General features: G+C 52.1%; 1 protein-coding gene across 1 annotated transcript in view; it reads left to right on the top strand.

Moving 5' to 3' along the window:
• Nucleotides 1-19,872, top strand: part of VWF (von Willebrand factor) — a 122,358-nt gene that overhangs the window by 58,068 nt on the left and 44,418 nt on the right. The window contains exons 19-28 of the mRNA XM_006065776.4: nucleotides 2,905-3,008; nucleotides 4,052-4,190; nucleotides 7,394-7,528; nucleotides 8,860-9,006; nucleotides 12,269-12,409; nucleotides 12,545-12,658; nucleotides 14,228-14,384; nucleotides 15,147-15,305; nucleotides 15,952-16,087; nucleotides 17,937-19,315. Coding sequence (XP_006065838.4) covers nucleotides 2,905-3,008; nucleotides 4,052-4,190; nucleotides 7,394-7,528; nucleotides 8,860-9,006; nucleotides 12,269-12,409; nucleotides 12,545-12,658; nucleotides 14,228-14,384; nucleotides 15,147-15,305; nucleotides 15,952-16,087; nucleotides 17,937-19,315 — 2,611 coding nt within the window. The remainder of the gene's footprint in view (nucleotides 1-2,904; nucleotides 3,009-4,051; nucleotides 4,191-7,393; nucleotides 7,529-8,859; nucleotides 9,007-12,268; nucleotides 12,410-12,544; nucleotides 12,659-14,227; nucleotides 14,385-15,146; nucleotides 15,306-15,951; nucleotides 16,088-17,936; nucleotides 19,316-19,872) is intronic.

The raw sequence follows: 19,872 nt of genomic DNA, 5'->3' as shown, positions 1-19,872 counted from the left end.
GGCTGATTGAAACCCAGGACCAAGTTCTCAGCACAAACCTTTCTTGTTCAAGATGTCATGAGTTGATGAACAAACGTGACTACTATTTCTGCCTGTTCTCTTCTGAAGTCCTAAAAGGACAATCGTTACTTTTATTGTATCATCCTTCTCGTGTCCCAGTGTCCAAGAGACTGACTTGCACAAAATTCACCTGGGGCTGCAGCGCTGGCCCACGCTCCATGGGGGCCAGGCCTCATCTACGTCCTCATCACGCTCCATGGGGGCCAGGCCTCATCTACGTCCTCATCACGCTCCATGGGGGCCAGGCCTCATCTACGTCCTCATCACGCTCCATGGGGGCCAGGCCTCATCTACGTCCTCATCACGCTCCATGGGGGCCAGGCCTCATCTACGTCCTCATCACGCTCCATGGGGGCCAGGCCTCATCTACGTCCTCATCACGCTCCATGCGGGCCAGGCCTCATCTACGTCCCGCCCATCTTCTGCATTGTGTCTTCATCTTTCTATCTCTGTGGATTTTTTTTTTTTTAATGCTTTAGGACTCTGGGTGATTCAGCTGGGCTGGTGGCGTTAAAGTTGAGAGCCTCCTGATGGGAAACCTTGCCTCACATATACATAGGCACACACACATATATACACACATACACACAGAGGTACACGTGCATATAGACACACTTACACTCACATGTATAAACACACACAAAGGCACCCACACATATACAAGACACACACACATACACACACAGAGGCAAGCACACATATACACATATGCACAGATACACACAGGCACACACATATAATACAGGCACACAGCCATACACAAACATGCACCTACCCACACATACACATAGGCATGCACACATATACACACACAGGCACACACACACATAGACACATATGTACACTCGTGTATATTAACACACACACATGCACTCACATATACACAGAGGCATGCACACACACATACACATATGCACAGATACACACAGGCACACACATATATACAGGCACACACCCATACACACACATGCACCTACCCACACATACACATAGTATGCACACATGTACACACAGGCACACACATATATACAGGCACACACCCATACACACACATGCACCTACCCACACATACACATAGTATGCACACATGTACACACATACACACACAGGCACACACACATAGACACATATGTACACTCATGTATATTAACACACACATGCACTCACACATATACACACATGCACCCACATATACACACAGGCATGCACACATATATACACATGCATGCACACACAGAAGCACACAGGCAAACACACATATATATAGGCACACACAGGCACACAGCCATACACACACATGTGCCTACCCACACATACACATAGGCACACACGTATACACACAGCCACAACACAAATATAGACACATGGGCACTCACTTATATCAACACACATATACACCCACACATATGCACACATACACCCACACACACACAGGCACACAGCCACATACATGTGCCCACACACACACGCGGGCACTCACACACACAAATGCACACGTGCATACACAAGGAACACACACATATACACATGCACACAAATGCATGCATATACACTAGCACATGCACACAAACACACATACATGAATGCACATATATACATATTCACACACATAATTTCAGTCTATGATCCCTGACATGAAAGCCTTATGTTCAGCCCAAGACCGCCCTGTCCCAGGGCTCCAAGCCTAGGGGTCCCAGGCTTGTCTGTGGAGCAGTGGGGTCATGTGGATGCTGGGGCACCCATATCAGAAGCTTCTCACCCTTGGGTGGCTTTGGAACCAGAGTGCTGTGGGTCCTTCTCTCAAGGTCATGCAGAGCGGGAGTCCAGGGCTGCCTCCTGGACTGCTGGGATGGAAGCAGATCCCTGTGTGGGGTCAGAGGGGCTTGGCTAGCTCTTCCTGAGCCCACCGGGGCCAGTGGCTCTTCTCAGTTCTCCCCCGCCCCCTCGGCAGCATCCGTGAGGAGTATAACTTGTCATGTGGTAACTCCTCGGCTGGTGGAGGGCGGGGAGGAGGGCAGGTGCGTCAGACCCTCAGGAGGAGACTCATGGGACTTGAAAACCCCCAGCTTCTGGTTCTGGTCCATCCCTACCTGTGGCCAGTATTCTGCTTTTACCTCCAGGACATTAAGTACATTGTTAACTGATTACTTCATTTCATTAAATCTATTGTCCAGTTTCTTCAATTATAGAACATAATAAATGCTCAGTGAAGAGCAATCAGAAGAAAATTTAAAAACCACAAAAAGAAAATCAAACTCCCTTATCCCAACCCCTCAGAGGCAACTTCTAAATTCCCTTCCAGACAGTTTTTGAAGTGTATATATATATTTTTTTCATAATTGAGACTATATGTATATACAGTTTTTTATCTCTTGTTTTAAAAATTAACAGAATAAGTAGTTCTCAAAACTTTTAAGATTTTGATATTTCCATTGGCCAGTATCACCTGGAGATTCCTCAATGGGCTTAATCATTTTCCTATTGTTGAACACTTAATTGCTCCCACTTTTTTTTGAGTGGTAAATAATTACACATTAATCTTTGCCCATAACTCTGTTACCTTTAGAGAAATCCCCTGGAAGAATTACTTGGTCTAAGGAGATGCATGTGTCAGGGGCTTTTGACATGTGTTACCGGAGTCTCCACTGGGTCCCAGGACCCCTGCCTACAGCAGTGTGTGAGGGCAGAGGGGGTCAGAGCGTCTCCAGCTGAGCCAGGAGGACCGTGTGGATGACAGCCGAGCAGGGTCTCCAGCCCTGGTCTGGGCGTGGACTCCCTGGGTCGCCTCTGGCTGTGGCTGTTCACTCACTGTGGCCCCAAGACTTTCCCTTCGCTTTCCCTCAGGTCCGGCATGAGAACAGGTGTGTGGCCCTGGAAAGGTGCCCCTGCTTCCACCAGGGCAGAGAGTATGCCCCCGGAGACAGGGTGAAGGTCGATTGCAACAGCTGGTGAGGCTGGGAGTGGTTCTGGGGGTCCTGGGGGCAGGTCGGGGAGGGGTTTGGTCACTTGCCCGCTCCCCACTCCTGGGAACGTGACTGCACTTGTCCTTTTCCCTCTGCCTCTGTTTCTCCATCTGTCAAATGGGAGAATCTTTTTCATCCCCTGGGCTCGCCCTGGATGGATGCTCTCTGGAAAGCAGTGTTTCCCTGCAGGGAGAGGGGCAGGGGGAATATAAGGGCCGTGTCCATCACTGCACGTGCAACCAAACTGCCCCAGGGCACGAGGCCGGGGTCCTTCTGTGGCTTTATCCTGGTCCCCCTCCTCCAGGCATATTGTGAGGGTGCCTGCCTGGAAAGGGACCGTCCTTCACCCAGTCCCTGACTCTGCTCATCACCCCGCCTTTCTTTGGGGCCTGCAGAGCTTTAGGGATGGGCCAAGGGGCCAGGCAGGAAGGGGCTGGAGGCCTGAGCATCCCACTGCTGACGCCCAGAGTGGACTTCCTGATGTTGGTTCTGGTATGGAGTGGGGAGATGGGGGTGTGGGCAGCTGGCAAGTCCCTGTGGATTTATGCACATTGCTGCCCACACAGACCCTCTCCCAGCAGAAGTTCATGGCTGGTCACCATTTCTCTGACTCAGAACTTGCCTGCTCTTCTGTCCTGTGTGTTCCCTTAGCCTCAGAGGGGTTTTTGGCCTTGGGGTCCATTGTATAGAGACCCAATGGCTCTTCCCAGGTAATGTCCCGGGAGACTGGGCTTCAGCACGTTCGGAGCAGGTGGTGATAGTGTCACCTCGGACATCTGGGGCTCTTCTTTGGTCGTTTCCCCCTTGTGATGAGTGGGTGGCGTGGCTTCCCTGTCCTCCTGGGCCCTGTGCCCTAAAAACATGGGGGTTCATGACTGCAGAGCCCCGTGAGGTCCGATCTGCAGGCCCTGAAGCCACCTACCAGTTCCCAAGGCTTCCTGGGGGTGGGTGGCATCCTGGCTGCCCTGATGCCGGACCTGCCCCTATATCCGGTGGCCTCACCCTCACCCCCCATCTCCTGTCCCCAGCGTCTGTCAGGACCGGAAGTGGAACTGTACGGACCACGTGTGTGATGCTAGCTGCTCTGCCCTGGGCCTGGCTCACTACTTCACCTTTGATGGGCTCAAGTACCTGTTCCCGGGGGAGTGCCAGTACGTCCTGGTGCAGGTGAGACCCGGGCAGGGGGTCCCAGGCTAGAGCTGCTTGTGGAAACAGCTCTGGGGGCTGGTTTCTAATGGAGTGACTTCCCAGCCCCTGGAGAGGCGGGGCCTCAAGACCCCGGTGACTGCCGACTTGCCTCAACTCCCTGGACGCCTCCAGGGATGGACGGAAACTCATTGGTCGACTGGCCTTGGTGTGGAGCAGGCTCCCGTCACCCCAATTCCAGCACAAGGGAATGAGAGAAGGGCTTTTTTCCTCCTGGCAGACACAGCTTGGTCAGGGGACCAACCATGGCGAGTGGAGTCGGGGCTGGATTTTGGCCCCGGCACCCTCTCTGCCAGCGTCCTTGTGCGGTGGACAGCCCACTGGGGATGGCAGAAATGACCCCTGGAGTTTCCTTCCCTTTCTGTGATTTTGTTCCATTCTATCTATTCTGTTCTGTTGTCTTCTACAGCATGTCTCCTACTTACGAATGAGTGCTATTCTGAGAGCACTCTATTCTGAGAGTTCTGTTCGTTCGTAAATCCAGTTTGTTCACAAGTCCACCTAAGTTAGCCTAGGTACCCAACTAACACAGGTGGCTATATTTTGTACTGTACTGTAACAGGTTTATAATACTTTTCACACAAATAATACACACACAAAAAACAAATACAAAAATAAATAAAACATTTTTAATCTCACAGTGCAGTACCTTGGAAAGTACAATAGTACTTTACAAAAAAGTAAAATAGTACAAAAGTACAACAGCCCAACAGCTGGCATACAGGGGCTGGCATCGAGTGACCAGGCAAGAAGAGTTACTGACTGGAGGAGGGAGAGGAGCGGGGGAGATGGTGGAGCTGAAGGGCCAGCAGCGATGGGAGATGGAGGGCAAGCTGCCCGTTCACTCACACCTGACGTGATGGTTCCTCGCTAGAACACAAGTTGCACGTTTGCAGCTTTGAAAGTTGGCCACCTGAAAGTTCATATGTAGGGCGCTCCTATTCTATTCTATCCTGTCATATCCTTTCTTATTCTATCCTATTCACTGTTTTCATTTCCAACCCAGTGCAGCTCAGAGTGGGGAGGGGGTGTAGGGTAGAGCAGGTCCTACTGCCTGCAGGGTGGGAAGCAGCCCCAGGGGATCCTAGCTGTGGACTCAGGGCCGCTCTGCCCCCTCTCCTGGTGGGTGGACTCCTGGGCGTTTCTCTTGCTGGTTGACACCGATGTGGGTGAGCAAGGTGGGCTGGGCTCTTTATTCATGACAATGAGGAGGCTGGACTCTGCAGCTTAAACAAATTGAGGTCTGTTCATCTCCCCTCTCCCGAGCCGGGGCGGAGGGGCTCGGTGTGGTCTGGAGGGAAGACCACAGACCCACAGGAGCCTCAGCCCCAGAGTCAGGGCTGCAGGGAGTCGGGCATCGAGCGAGATGGAGCGTGACACCTGCCTGGCATGGGGGGAAGGAGCCCCCTGCCTCTGTCCCCTGCCCCAGATTGGCCCCAGAGAGGTGGGTGGCATGCTGGCAGATGGGCATGCACCCCATGAAATGGTTTTACGCACACCCAGGTGCCCTCTGGGGCTTCCCCACAGGTCGTATGTGGAAGCCCACCTTTGTTACCTGTGTGCCCTCCAGCTTTGGTAGCAAAAGAAGGGGTGACCCCAGCTCCGGGGCTCCACCCTCAGTCAGGTTCCGATCTGGGCACCCAGAAAGCACGACAGTTCAGTGCAGTGAGAGGAACTGGTCAGACCCCCTGCCCTGGCTCTGCCTGCCCAGTGAAGCTGCCCAGGTGGGCAGTCGTGCCCCCACAGAGCTGTGCCCCTCGGGGGGCTACTAGTCCTGCCCCACAGCCAGTGCTGATGTCCCCTCCATGCTCTTCCTGGGTCCCCTCCCTGACCCCCCTTCCTCTTTTGGGAGGTGTTGTCAGGACTAAACCCTCCCCTTCAGAAAAATCTCAGCTGTGACACAGCTCTTCTACCTTTGTTCCCTCTTACAACTTTCACAATCCCATTAACCCAACACTAACCCGTTTAACCCGGCAATCCCACTAACCCAACACAAACGCATTAACCTGACGACCCCATTAGCCTGAGACAAACCCGTTTAACCTAAGAGTCCCGTCAGGTTGGCTAATTCCATCTTACAGAGGGGCACGTCCTACGTGTGGTATGTATGTATGTGTGTATGTGTGTCTATGTATGTGCAGAGTGTGTATTGCATGTGTTATCTATGTATGTACATGTGGGAGTATGTGTGTATATGAATGTGTCTGTATATGTGTGTTTGTGTGTGTATGTGTGTACTTCTGTGTATATGCATGTGTGTGACTGTGTATGAATGTGTACTCTGTGTTATGCATGTGTGTATATGTGTCTTTGTGTGTATATGAATGCATGCCTATATGTGTGTACGCGTGTGCATGTGTGTATATGTGCATGTATGTATGAGCGAAAGTGTGTATTCTATATATGTTATATGTGTGTCTTTGTGTGTATATGAATGTGTGTCTGTTTATGTATATGTGTATGTGTGTGTATGTGTGCAAGTGTGTATTGTATGTGTGTGCTGTGTGTGTGTGTGTATGAGTGTGTGAGTCAGAGGTAAGTGACCTACTCAACATCATCCCAGACGTGGCAGAAACAAGCCCGCACCTAGCTTTTCTAAGTTGAGTGGTCTTCCCCATCACACCACAGTGACAGCCACGACGGGAGGTGTTTGCCAGAAGCGTGTCCCATTCTGCTGCTTTTCTGTGCAGACCCCAGCGAGGACCAGTGCCTTCTAGAGGTGGCAGCTCAGCTGGTGTTGCTGGGTCTGGCGGTCTTTGGTTACAGTCCTGGCCAGCCACCCGCTGGAGCTTGGATCTACCAAGTGTCGCATGCCTGACGGTGTGGGTCCCTGCTGAGGCTGGCCCAACAGGCTCCGGGGCGGGGTGGGGGATCAGCAGGCTGATGTGTCCACCTTCTGCTGTCTCCCTTCTTCCTCCCTCCTGCCCCTCAGCCCTTCTCCCTGCCTGACTGTAGGCACTTGCTCATGGCTGATGGCTGAGGATGGCAGTCTTGTGAGTGTCGTCTGGCTCATGAACACACAAGCGCACACACATGTGCATGTGGTCATGGCAGCCTCCTGTAACACTCCCTTCAAAGGCCTGGGAGCACCGACCACGGGTCTGCTGGTCTGGGGAGGGGTGGAAGGATCGTGTTTCTCTCCTGACATCCACCCCTTTCCCCAGGACCACTGTGGTAGTGACCCCGGCACCTTCCGGGTCCTGGTGGGGAATGAGGGGTGCAGCGTCCCCTCCCTGAAGTGCAGGAAGCGCATCACCATCCTGGTGGAAGGAGGAGAAATAGAGCTGTTTGACGGGGAGGTGAGTATGGGCTGGTCCCCCACCCTCAGGGCCCCCATTAGCTGATGGGGAGCAGTTCCCAGCATTAGTTCAGGACACATGCGGGTGGAGCACGATGCTGCTGGTGGAGAGACCTCACCACGTCCTGCGAGGGGGGCAGGTGCAGATGGTGACGGATTTAGTAAAAGGAAGTGCAGACACGTGTGGAGGAGGGTGTGTAACTGTATTTGCACCAGTGTAGGAAGAGCCAGGGCTGACTTGGGGGGTAGTGGAGGGTGGGAGGACTTTCATATGGGAATACGTGTGTACACACACACATGTTATATGTCTACAGTCATGTTATTACAATACACACATAGACATATGCACATATAAACATGCATTATACACATACAAATATACACACTTGTGTACACACACATATGTATATATTATATACCATAGTTATATGAATTATATATATACACATGTACACACACACATACACACATATATTCTACACACACATACATATGTATTATGTACCCATGGCTATATGTATTATATACATATATACACACATAAACACATGTATTATACAAATATTTATTATAAGCACACATACACACATATACATACATATTATATACCCACAGCTGTTTGTTTTATATATACAAACGTATACACACATTTACATGCATGTATACATATATATTACATACCCACAGTTATATGTATTATACACACAAATGGATGCAACACATATAAATATATTATACACACATATATATTATATATTCAAATGTATACACACATATACATACAAATGTATACACATATGTACATACACATAAATATTGTATCCCATGCACGTATATAATGTGTACAAAAGTATACACACATACATACACATGTATACGTAAGTACCCACATTTATATATATAATATATACAAATGTCTGCACACATATATACACATACATTATACATGCAAATATTTTATACATACATATATATTAAGTCTCACATTTATATGTATTATATATATAAATGAATACACACATACATACATGCATTATTCACACAAATATATACACACACATATACAGGCATACGTTATATATACACACATACAGGTATATACACATATATTGGAGAAGGCAATGGCAACCCACTCCAGTGTTCGTGCCTGGAGAATCCCAAGGACAGAGGAGCCTGGTGGGCTGCCGTCTGTGGGGTTGCACAGAGTCAGACATGACTGAAGCGACTTAGCAGCAGCAGCAGCAGAAGCATACACATATACAAGCATACATTATATATATACATGTATACACACATATATGCTATCCCTTACTGTCCTGGTCTCTTGCTCAGGTGAACGTGAAGACGCCCATGAAGGATGAGACGCACTTTGAGGTGGTGGAGTCTGGCCGGTACATCACTGTGCTGCTGGGCAAGGCCCTCTCTGTGGTCTGGGACGGGCACCTGGCTGTCTCCGTGTTCCTTAAGCGGACGTACCAGGTGGGTGGCCTTTCTCCACTTCCTCCCTCTTCTGTCTGCTTGCATCTTCAGCTCCCTGAGCAGCATCTGGGATCCCCACCCCCAGTCTCAGGGGGAAGGTGGGTGGTCACCTGGTTCAGCCTCCTCCCAACACTTTAAGACTCAAGGATTAGAGTTCACCTCAGCTGTTTCCCGAGACAGTTGCCCGTGGGCAGGATGGAGGGTCCTGGACCCTGCAAACAGTCCCTTGACTGGCAGTAGGTATTTTTAAGGTTTCCTAACCTAAGGAGCAAAACCCATCATGCACAATGTGACTATAACACCTCAGAACATTCTGGGTGCACCTCCCATGGAGCCCAGGCCAGCACCTGCCAAGGGCTGTGGTGAGATGGCTCATCAGCTGCTTGGGGGGAAGCTCGTGATGTCTGGCCAGGTCTTGACGGTTTGCTGGGACTTCGTTTCCTCCACGCATGTATGTGATGAATGCTCTGTCTGCCCTGGTGGCAGGACCCACTTTCCCAGCATTCTGATGGCTCATTCTCAGCTCATACCTGAGTGAGGCTGCTCCTTGCGACCCCATGCTGTTTCTGGAGAGCATCAGCAATGCACTCATTCCATTATTCAACAAATGTTTACTAAACTCCTGTTACGTGTCAAGCACTGTTCTAGGTACTCTGGGTATGGGGAAAATAACTTACTCTTGATACAGTGAGGGGAGACTCTGTCCTTGCCTTTCCTGGCTTCAGGAGGCTGCCTGCACCCCTTGGCTGCGGTCCCATCCTCCACCTTCAAAGCCAGCAGCACAGCATCTTCTGGATGAGATGAGCATCCCTCTGTCTCATCGCCTTTCTCATTCTGACTTCTCCTGCACCCTGTGATCACTCTGAGCTCACCCAGGTGACTCAGGACAGTCTTCCTGTCTCAAGATCCTTGACCTAACACACCTGCAAAGTTCCCTTAGCCGTGTACAGTGACATATTCCTGGTTCTGGGGATTAGGACGTGGACATCTCTGGGGCCGGCTGTCGTTTTGCCTACCACAACCCTGCCTGCTTGCTTCATCGCTCAGTTGTGTTTGACTCTTTGCGATCTCATGGACTGCAGCCCACCAGGCTCCTCTGTCCATGGGATTCTCCAGGCAAGAATACTAAAGTGGGTTGCCATGCCCGCCTCCAGGGGATGTCCTGACCCAGGGATCGAACCTGCATCTCCTGTGTCTCCTGCACTGCAGGCAGATTCCTTACTCTCTGAGCCATCGGGGAAGCCTGATGGAGGTCATATTCTAGTGGGGATATTATGTGTTTTATATTTAAAAGATTATATATATATTTTTAAAATATATTTTTATTTATTTTTTGGCTGCTCCGAGTCTTAATTGCAGCCTGTAAACACTCTTTAGTTGCAGCATGTGGGATCTAGTTCCTTGACCAAGGATCAAACCCACACCCGCTGCATTGGGAGCATGGAGTCTTAGCCACTGGACCACCAGGGAAGTCCCTATTATGTTTTTTTATTATTATTTATTTATTTGGCTGTGTTGCATCTTAGTTGTGTCATGGGAGATCTTCCATTGCAGGGCAGGGACTCTCTAGTGGTGCTCGGGTTCAGTTCAGTTGCTCCACGGCATGTGGGATGTTAGCTCCCCGACCAGGGATCAAACCCACATCCTCTGCATTACAAGGCTGATTCTAGACCAGTGGGCCGCTAAGTATTTTAGATGGGTTGGTCTGATGAGACTCGTCTCAGAAAGTGTGAGAAGAGTCTTTGGGGAAGAGGGAAGGGAGTCATGTAAATATCCTGACTTTAGGCAGATGGTAAATGTCCTGAGTTTACGCAGATGGCACAGCAGGTGCAAAGTCCCTGAAGTAGATGGTGTTTGTGTTGAACAAGCAGACCAGGGTGGCTAGAGAGGAGGGGCTTGAGGTGATTGGTGGTCAGTAAGGACAGGGACCAGGCAGGGCCATACACAGGGGCTGTCAGGCCACGTAAAAATCTTTGTCCTTTTGCCCACCTATGAGAACATTTTTCTTACATGTTTCCTAGCAAAACAGAATAAATCACCTCTCTTTGTTTCAAGGCAGGACTTCAAAAAGGTTCTAAAAGCATCACCTTTTCTTTTCCAGGCTGATTTTGTCCACTTAAAAAAATTTTTTTTCGGCCATACATCGCAGCTTATGAAATCTTAGTTCCCTGACCAGGGATTGAACCTACACCCCCTGCATTGAAAGGCAGAGTCTTAACCACAGGACTGCTGGAGAAGTCTTTGTCCAGTGGTTTTTATGTGATGGTTTTCATCTATTCATTCATTAGTTGGTCAGGATTTGTTGTATACTGCACCCCCTGATAGGTGAACATGGAGAGAAGTAAGATATTATGTCAGCGCTGGTAGCATTTAGTATACAGCAGAATCCTGGCCTTCCCTGGTGGCTCAGATGGTAAAGAATCTGCCTGTAATGCAGGAGAACTGGTTTAGATCCCTGGGTCAGGATGATCCACTGGAGAAGGAAATGGCAACCCACTCCAGTATTCTTGCCTGGAGAATTCCATGGACAGAGGAACCTGGTGGGCTATAGCCCACGGGGTCACAAAGACTTGGACACAACTGAGTGACTAACACACAGAGGATCCTGGCCAGCTTGCTCTGAACAGGCTGCAGTTGTCCAGGGAAGGCAAGCAACTGTCCACAGTCAAGTGGGACTAGAGGGCTCCTTCCTCAGACCTCTCACACTCTCATTGATGTAATGCTGAACCAGCTTCTCTTCTGCTCAGACCCTTACTGGGGCGGCTGACGGTTTATACTGCAGGGATCAAGGCCCTGGCTGCTTAACTGGCCCTCCGAGGGACCTGGGTGTGCTGCTTCTCTCTGTGAATGATCTTGGCTTCCTTAACCTTAACATGGGGTCATTTATGTTCATACTGAGAAGGGGGAGACAGAGGATGAGATGGTTGGATGGCATCACTGACTCAATGGACATGAGTTTGAGCAAATTTATGGAGATGGTGAAGGACAGGGAGGCCAGTCCATGGGGTCAGAGAGTCGGACACAACTGAGTGACTGAACAATTACAGCATGGGGGTCAGTGCAGAAGCAGGGAAAGGGCCTTGGCAGGGTTGGGGCTTTGCTGACCACCCTGGTCTGCCTCTGGGCTGCCCTCCCATCCCCTTCCCTCCTCCTCTTCCTCAGGCGAGTCTGCCTCCCGTGCTGCCCGGAACTCTCCTCCTCCTGACTCAGCCAGTTTGCTCCGAGGTTTGCAAAGTTCACACTCCCCCTACTTGTCCCCCAGGAGCGGGTGTGCGGCCTGTGTGGGAATTTCGATGGCGTCCAGAACAATGACCTCACCAGCAGCAGCCTCCAAGTGGAGGAAGACCCCGTGGACTTTGGGAATTCCTGGAAAGTGAGCCCGCAGTGCGCTGACACCCAGAAAGTAGGTTGGGGTCCCCACTGCTGTGCGAAGTGGGTGGTGTGGCCTGCAGGGGGCGGGGCTTGGGGAGAGGGCCACTTGTTTGCTTCTGGGTTGCCTGTTCTGGGTCCAACTATATTCTCCCTCTTGGTTCCCCAGGTGCGGCTGGACTCGGCTCCTACCATCTGCCACGACAACGTCATGAAGCAGACCATGGTGGATTCCTCCTGCAGGGTCCTCACCAGTGATATTTTCCGAGAGTGCAACAGGCTGGTGAGGGCAGTGGGGGGCCTGGGAGACAGGCACTTCTAACCGTGGATGTTTCCAGGAGCTTTAGAAATGATCTGTAGTTGCTCACCTCTTGTGGCTTCAGTCTAAGAAACAGAAGGAATAATTGATGGCTTATCAGGAAAGCAATGCTTGGCAAAGCCTTTTTCTTCTGTGCAATGGTTGGCTCTCTGTGCATCCTGGCTGAGCTGCCCTTCTGGCCTCAGTCTTGGGGCTTGTCCCCCACAGGTTACCTTATCTCTAACCTCAGAATGGTGGGTTCCCTTCTCCTGCCCCTGCTGTGTTTCTGGCCCCAGACATCCCACCCGTGCCCTGGGCTCCCAGGTCTTGTCTTATAGAAACTCTTCTGGTCTTACAGCCAGATTAAAAAAAAATTTTTTTTTGGCTGCTCTGCGTGGCATGTGGGATCTTAGTTCCCTGACCAGAGAATGAACCGGTGCGCCCTGCATTGGGAGTGCAGAATCCCAACTACTGGACCACCAAGGAAATCCCCTTAAAGCCAGATTTTGAGCCTGCATTTTATGGCTTCTTTTGATGTCTTTAACTCACGTGGTGATGAGGAATTTCTCCGCAAAAGGTTCAGTGTAGGTTTCTGTCTCTGTCTGAATGTATATATGCGCACGTGTGTATCTGTGGGTACGTGTGTATTTGTGTATGTATGTACACATGTAGGGGCAGTCACAGACAGGTGCCCAGGCCTGCTGCTTCGTCGTGTCGCCCTCGTGGGAGTGGCTGAACACCTGTGTTTCATCTCTTCCTGTCCAGCCAGTGAATTTTAGTCCCTCAGGACCCAGAAGGATAGGTAGGATCCCCTGGTTTGGTGGAGACCCCGGGCGCCTGAGCAGGAAGTGGGGAAGCAGTGAGAGGGTCAAAGAAACCAAGGCTGTGGGGCACAGTGAGCTGCTTAATGTCCGGTTCATTCCAACCGCAACTCCCCCGAGCAAGGCTGGTGTGTGGGGGTCAGGTGTGCGGCAGGTGGAAAGTGGGAGGTGGTTAGGGCTTGAATGTAGACGGCAGGTGGGCTTCCCCTAGGGTAGGTTTGGGGTCGGAGTCCAGGAGCACTGGGCTAGCCAAGGTCCAGCACGTCAGCCTATAGCATCTTAGCGGGACAGTATGGGTGGTCCTGATGGCTTTTTGGTTTTCTTGGTCTCTCTGCTGAGTGGAGGCCAGGAAAGAGTGTGTGTGTGTGTGTTGTGTTTATGTAAAGCACCCAGACTCCCATGAGGGTGGGAGTGGGTTATAGGGATGGATGATGGCTCATCAGGTGCCTGGAGCAGATGGGTTGAAAGGAATGTTCTTCTGAAAAATTCTCAGGCACATCTCATCTATGAGAGGCTGGCAAGCCTGCCTTTTCCCCCCTTTTCTGGAATCCAGATGAGAACATAGGATTTCTGCCTTTTTACCCACCCCCTCCTGGAGACTATGGCCTCACATCTCTCCTTCTGCTCTGGAGCCGCTGTCCCTACTCTGATCAACGGCACATTCCTGCCTGGCCGAGGGCCAGAGTCCCCAAGCGCAGCCCTGGGTCACAGCCGCCCGCGCCCCCCCTTGCAGGTGAACCCCGAGCCGTACCTGGATGTTTGCATCTATGACAGCTGTTCTTGCGAGTCCATTGGGGACTGCGCCTGCTTCTGTGACTCCATCGCTGCCTACGCCCACGAGTGTGCCCAGCACGGCGAGGTGGTGACCTGGAGGACAGCCACACTGTGCCGTGAGTCCCGCGGTCCCTCGCGATCCTGGCCATGCCCCCTCCCCTCACACAGCTGGACCGTGAGACCCTGGGGGTGGACGCCTTGGTGGGGGAGAAAGACCCACTTGGGGGTGAAAGCCGAGGTGGAGGGGTCAGGACACACGTGTGCATGAGGAGGGTCAGGATTGAATAGAGCAACAGGGAGAGCCTCTTCTAGAGAAATTCTGGGAGAAGAAGAGGGAGCGGTGATGAAGAGAAGAAAGAGGTCAGTGTGCCTGTAATTAGACTCGATCACATTTACCATCACAAGTGCTTCCTTGGTGGCTCTGACGGTAAAGAATCCTCCTGCAGTGCAGGATACCCGGATTTAATCCCTGGGTCGGGATGCTCCCCTGGAGAAGGGAATGACAACCCACTCCAGTCTTCCTGCCTGGAGAATCCCATGGACAAAGAAGCCTGGCAGGCTACAGTCCACGGGGTTGCAAAGAGTCGGACACGACTGAGCCGTTGTGATCGAGCAGCTCAGATACTTATGTCACCTCTTCCTCCCTGTGTTGAGCGACTGAACATTTTTATAAGGAAAACAGATTCAGAACCACTGGGTTCCTGGTTGGGGGGCTCTCAAAGCCCAGATGCATCGGACGTGGGTGACTGTGTATTTCCCCAGCACCATTGTCTCCTCCCCCGGGCCGTCACCCTCCTGGGTCTCCCGCCATCTGTCCATGGCTGCATGGGGTTGCCCGGGGCCTTGATAACCATCTGCCTGTTTGGGGGTCTGCACAGCCCAGAATTGTGAGGAGCGGAACCTGAAGGAGAGTGGGTACCAATGCGAGTGGCGCTACAACAGCTGTGCTCCGGCCTGTCCAGTCACGTGCCAGCACCCGGAGCCCCTGGCCTGCCCCGTGCAGTGCGTGGAGGGCTGCCACGCACACTGCCCGCCTGGTGAGGCCCTGGCCCCGTGTGGGGATGGAGTGGAGGGTGGGGCTGGTCCTCAGGAAAGTGCCGCCCCGTCCTGCTTCGTCTCAGCCTCGCCCAAGGGCCCTTCTGTCCCCAGCCCCATCACCCTATGTCCTGTTTCTACGTCCTTCCACCAGAGCCAGGCCAGCTGAGATTTTTGCCAAGCTGAGCTCCCGTGTGATGCTTCTGGGGGTCAATTGATGGGTTTATCATCTGGAGCAGCACTTTCTGATAGAACTTTTTGCAATGCCGGGAGAGTTCAACTCAGATGTGGTTCATTGTGTCTAAGGAATTGAATGTTCAGTTTTGTTGATGTTACTTAATTTACATTCAAATGTAAGCAGCACTGGTGCTTAGTAGCTACAGCAGTGGGTAGCACAGGTTGAGAGTTATCAGGTATCTTCTTTGGTGGAGGAACAAAAAGACCCCTGGTGATGTCCTGGGATTTGGAGGAGGCAAGGTAGGAGAAGGAACCCCCCTCCCAATTTTGTAGGTGAAAGAATGCTCCCTAAGTGATTTGGTGGCCCTCGGGGGAGGCAGGCAGAGCTGGGACAGGCCCTCTGGTGCCAGGAGAGTCTTCCTTGCAGGCAAGGTGGGCACTTTGGCTCCTAATGAGAGGCTTGTCATGCAGGGAAAATCCTGGACGAGCTTTTGCAGACCTGCGTCAACCCCGAGGACTGCCCTGTGTGCCAGGTGGAGGGCCGGCGCTTAGCCTCCGGGAAGAAAGTGACCCTGAACCCTGGGGACCCTGAGCATTGCCAGATCTGGTAACACAGCACCCCCTACCCTGCCCCTGGTTGTCTGAATGATCAGCCTTACTGTCAAACCTGGGGGCCTGCTCGGAAGTGTCCGTTTGGGGAAGGACGTCTTGTTCTTGTTCGGTTTGCCTCTCTGTCTTTGAGGACAGACTAGATTTCTTCCCCAGGAAACACCTCTTAGGAGATTTAGGTTTTTATCTCTTGTTGCTGAAGGAAGGGCCTGGCCTCTTCTTGTCCCTGGAGGTGGCATCTAGTCTGGGGACAGGCATCTATGGATAGCAGATTTCTTGTTTACTGGACGTTGGGATGCAGGTGGGGGGGAAAGTGAGGTGGAGTCCCTGACCCTGTAGCAGGGCTCATACACTGCGGGCCACCGCCAAGGTGGCCAGGATGAGGCTCTCATAACTGGAGGGAGGCATGGGTCACTCCCCCTACCGATTGTAGGGGCCCCCTACTGCCCCATTGCCTGATTGCCTCTGGCAGCTGGCCCTGGGGAGGTGAGGACCTGAAGCCCTGCTCCTAAGTCGAGAATTTGTGTTCCAACTTTGATATGCTCAGCACCACTCCTTATGGGATCCTAAACTCGAAAACTTAAACTCGCTGAGGAAGAAAGGGACCATTGCCACGGCTGCGAGGGCCAGACCCCGACTGCTTTCTGCCCGGGTGAATTTTCTAGCAAACACAGAAAACTCGAGAGTCTGTCACTCATGCTTTATCAACCAAGGATGGAGGCCCTAAATCACGTGGAGTATGAGGAAGTAGGAGTCGACTTTCTGCTAAGACCTTGCCTGCCCCCTGGCTGTGCCAAGGAGTAGGGGTTCTGAGCCGCAGGCACATGGGGAGGGCAGTGACCTGGGTACACGCTGCAGCTGCAAGCCCGTGTGGAGAGCGGTTCTGGAGCAGGCTGGGGACACTGCTGGGAGGCACTCCACAGGGATACTCCGGGGCTCAGGGCACTGCTGTCCCCCCACTCTATTGCGATGCTGAGAGCAAGTGGCCACAATGGCTGAGAGTGCCTGCAGAACAAGGTTCTAGCCTGAATGGGTCTCCACCACAGGCAGCTTCTCCTGTGGTCTGGCAGACCCTGCCACTTTCCAGGACCCTGGTGAAAGGGAGAGAAGTGACCAGGGGACTGGAAACTTGCCATGGTGGGGTGATAAGTTGTGTGGGGGCTTGGGGCTGGGTGTGGGCATAGCCAGATCCTGGCATGTGATGGGCATAAACCGTCTGTCCATTGTGGGAAAGAATGAATGAGTTAATGTTGTTCCCCATCTAGCATCTTGGAGACCCGAGAACACCACCCCCAGTACTTCATTCTGCCAGATAAAGCTGGGATTTCAAACCTTTATTCATCTCTCCAAAATGATTTTACTCCAGTTTTCCTTTCTTCCTTAAAGCCCAACATGTTAAACATGCTACGGAGTTACGCAGCTTAGACTCTGTTTAATAAATACTGAAAAACATTTATCTTCAGCAGAGCATTTACAAGTCCTGGTCAGCATCAACATTACAGAGCAGTGTTTGTCTTTGGAGATATTTGGGAGAAGGCTTGGATTATAATTAAATATTTATGTTGCTAGAGGCATAGGTTGAAAATCAATCAAATTTGAATGGCTGTGTGGACTGCCGAGAAAGAAGAAAGATTCATTTTTAGGTCCTAGGTTGGGTAGAAGCTTTGGTTTTTAAGGGACTCACAACTCAAGGGAAGTGTGTATGTGTATATGTGTGTGCATGTGTGTATGTATGTATGTGTACATGTGTATGTGTATATTTATGCGTGTATATGTGTGCATGTGTATATATATGTGTGTGTGTGTGTGCTTCTTTCTGAACCATTTTGGTCTCTCCCCTCCTGCAGTCACTGTGATGGTGTCAGCCTCACTTGTGAAGCCTGCAGGGAGCCAGGAGGTCCGCCCCCCACTGAAGGCCCGGTCACCCCCACAACCCCATACGTGGAGGACATCCCGGAGCCGCCGCTGCACGACTTCTTCTGCAGCAAACTCCTGGACCTGGTCTTCCTGCTGGATGGCTCCTCCAAGCTGTCCGAGGCTGACTTCGAGACGTTGAAGGCATTCGTGGTGGGCATGATGGAGCGTCTGCACATTTCCCAGAAACGCATCCGTGTGGCCGTGGTGGAGTACCATGATGGCTCCCATGCCTACCTCGCGCTGCAAGACCGGAAACGGCCATCTGAGCTGCGGCGCATTGCTGGGCAGGTGAAGTACGCGGGCAGCGAGGTGGCTTCCACCAGCGAGGTCTTGAAGTACACGCTCTTCCAGATCTTCGGCAGGATTGACCGGCCTGAGGCCTCTCGCGTGGCCCTGCTGCTTACCGCCAGCCAGGAGCCCCCCAGGCTGGCCCGGAACTTGGTCCGCTACGTCCAGGGCCTGAAGAAGAAGAAGGTCTCCGTGGTCCCCGTGGGCATCGGGCCCCACGCCAGCCTCAAGCAGATCCGCCTCATCGAGAAGCAGGCATCTGAGAACAAAGCCTTTGTGCTAAGTGGCGTGCACGAGCTGGAGCAGCGGATGGACGAGATTGTCAGCTACCTCTGCGACCTCGCCCTCGAGGTGTCTGCCCCGACCCTGACGCAACGTCCCCTCACCGCACAGGTCACTGTGGCACCGCAGCTCCTGGGTCCTTCGCCGCCGGGACCCAAGAGGAGCTCTGTGGTCCTGGATGTGGCATTCCTCCTGGAAGGCTCGGACGAAGTGGGCGAGGCCAACTTCAACAGGAGCGCAGAGTTTGTGGAGGAGGTGATCCGACGCATGGACGTGGGCCGGGATGGCATCCACGTCACAGTGTTGCAGTACTCATATGTGGTGACTGTGGAGCACTCCTTCAGGGAGCCACAGTCCAAGGACGTGGTCCTGCAGCGACTCCGTGAAGTCCGCTACCGGGGTGGCAACCAGACAAACACGGGGCTGGCCCTGCAGTACCTGTCGGAGCATAGCTTCTCCGCCAGCCAGGGGGACCGGGAGCAGGCGCCCAACCTGGTCTACATGGTGACAGGAAGCCCGGCCTCGGACAAGATCCAGCGGATGCCTGGAGACATCCAGCTGGTGCCCATCGGCGTGGGCCCCCGCGTGGATGTGCAGGAGCTGGAGAGGGTCAGCTGGCCCCAGACCCCCATCTTCATCCAGGACTTCGAGAGGCTCCCCCGAGAAGCTCCAGATCTGGTGCTGCAGCGGTGCTGCTCCGAAGACGGCCCGCACCTCCCCACCCTCGCCCCTGCCCCAGGTATGTGGGGGCTTGGCGTTGGAGCGAGGACTTGGGGGGCTAGGGGCTGCCTTGGTGAAGATGTCGTTCTCAGGCTCCAATCTGTCTCTCTGCTCTGTGTTTTCTGTCACGTCTTGCCTTCAGGGAGAGGCATCTGTGGTCTTTTGAGGGGGAAGGATCTTTTCTTATGGGCTTCTGTGGTGGCTCAAACGGTAAAGATTCTGCAGAAACCAGATTCCATCACTGGGTTGGGGAGATCCCTAGAGAAGGGGCATGGCCACCCACTCCAGTATTCTTGCCTGGAGAATCCCTTGAGCAGAGATGCCTGGCAGGCTACAGTCATAGGGTTGCAAAGAGTCAGACAGAACTGAGTGACCCAGCATGCATACATCTGTAAGATGTGGATAATAATAGTGCTTACTTGTAAAATGCTTAGAATGGTACCTAGCACATAGCAAGCACTCAAAAATGGTTTATCTCCCCTGCTATTATTACTACCTTCTTAACTGATACTAACGACTGATCAGTTTCTAGTTCTTCTTTATTTACTTATTTATTTCTGGCTGTGCTGGGTCTTT

Source organism: Bubalus bubalis, chromosome 4 (assembly GCF_019923935.1).
Source record: "Bubalus bubalis isolate 160015118507 breed Murrah chromosome 4, NDDB_SH_1, whole genome shotgun sequence".
Taxonomy (NCBI): domain Eukaryota; kingdom Metazoa; phylum Chordata; class Mammalia; order Artiodactyla; family Bovidae; genus Bubalus; species Bubalus bubalis.
This window is presented reverse-complemented; position numbering and strand designations above follow the sequence as displayed.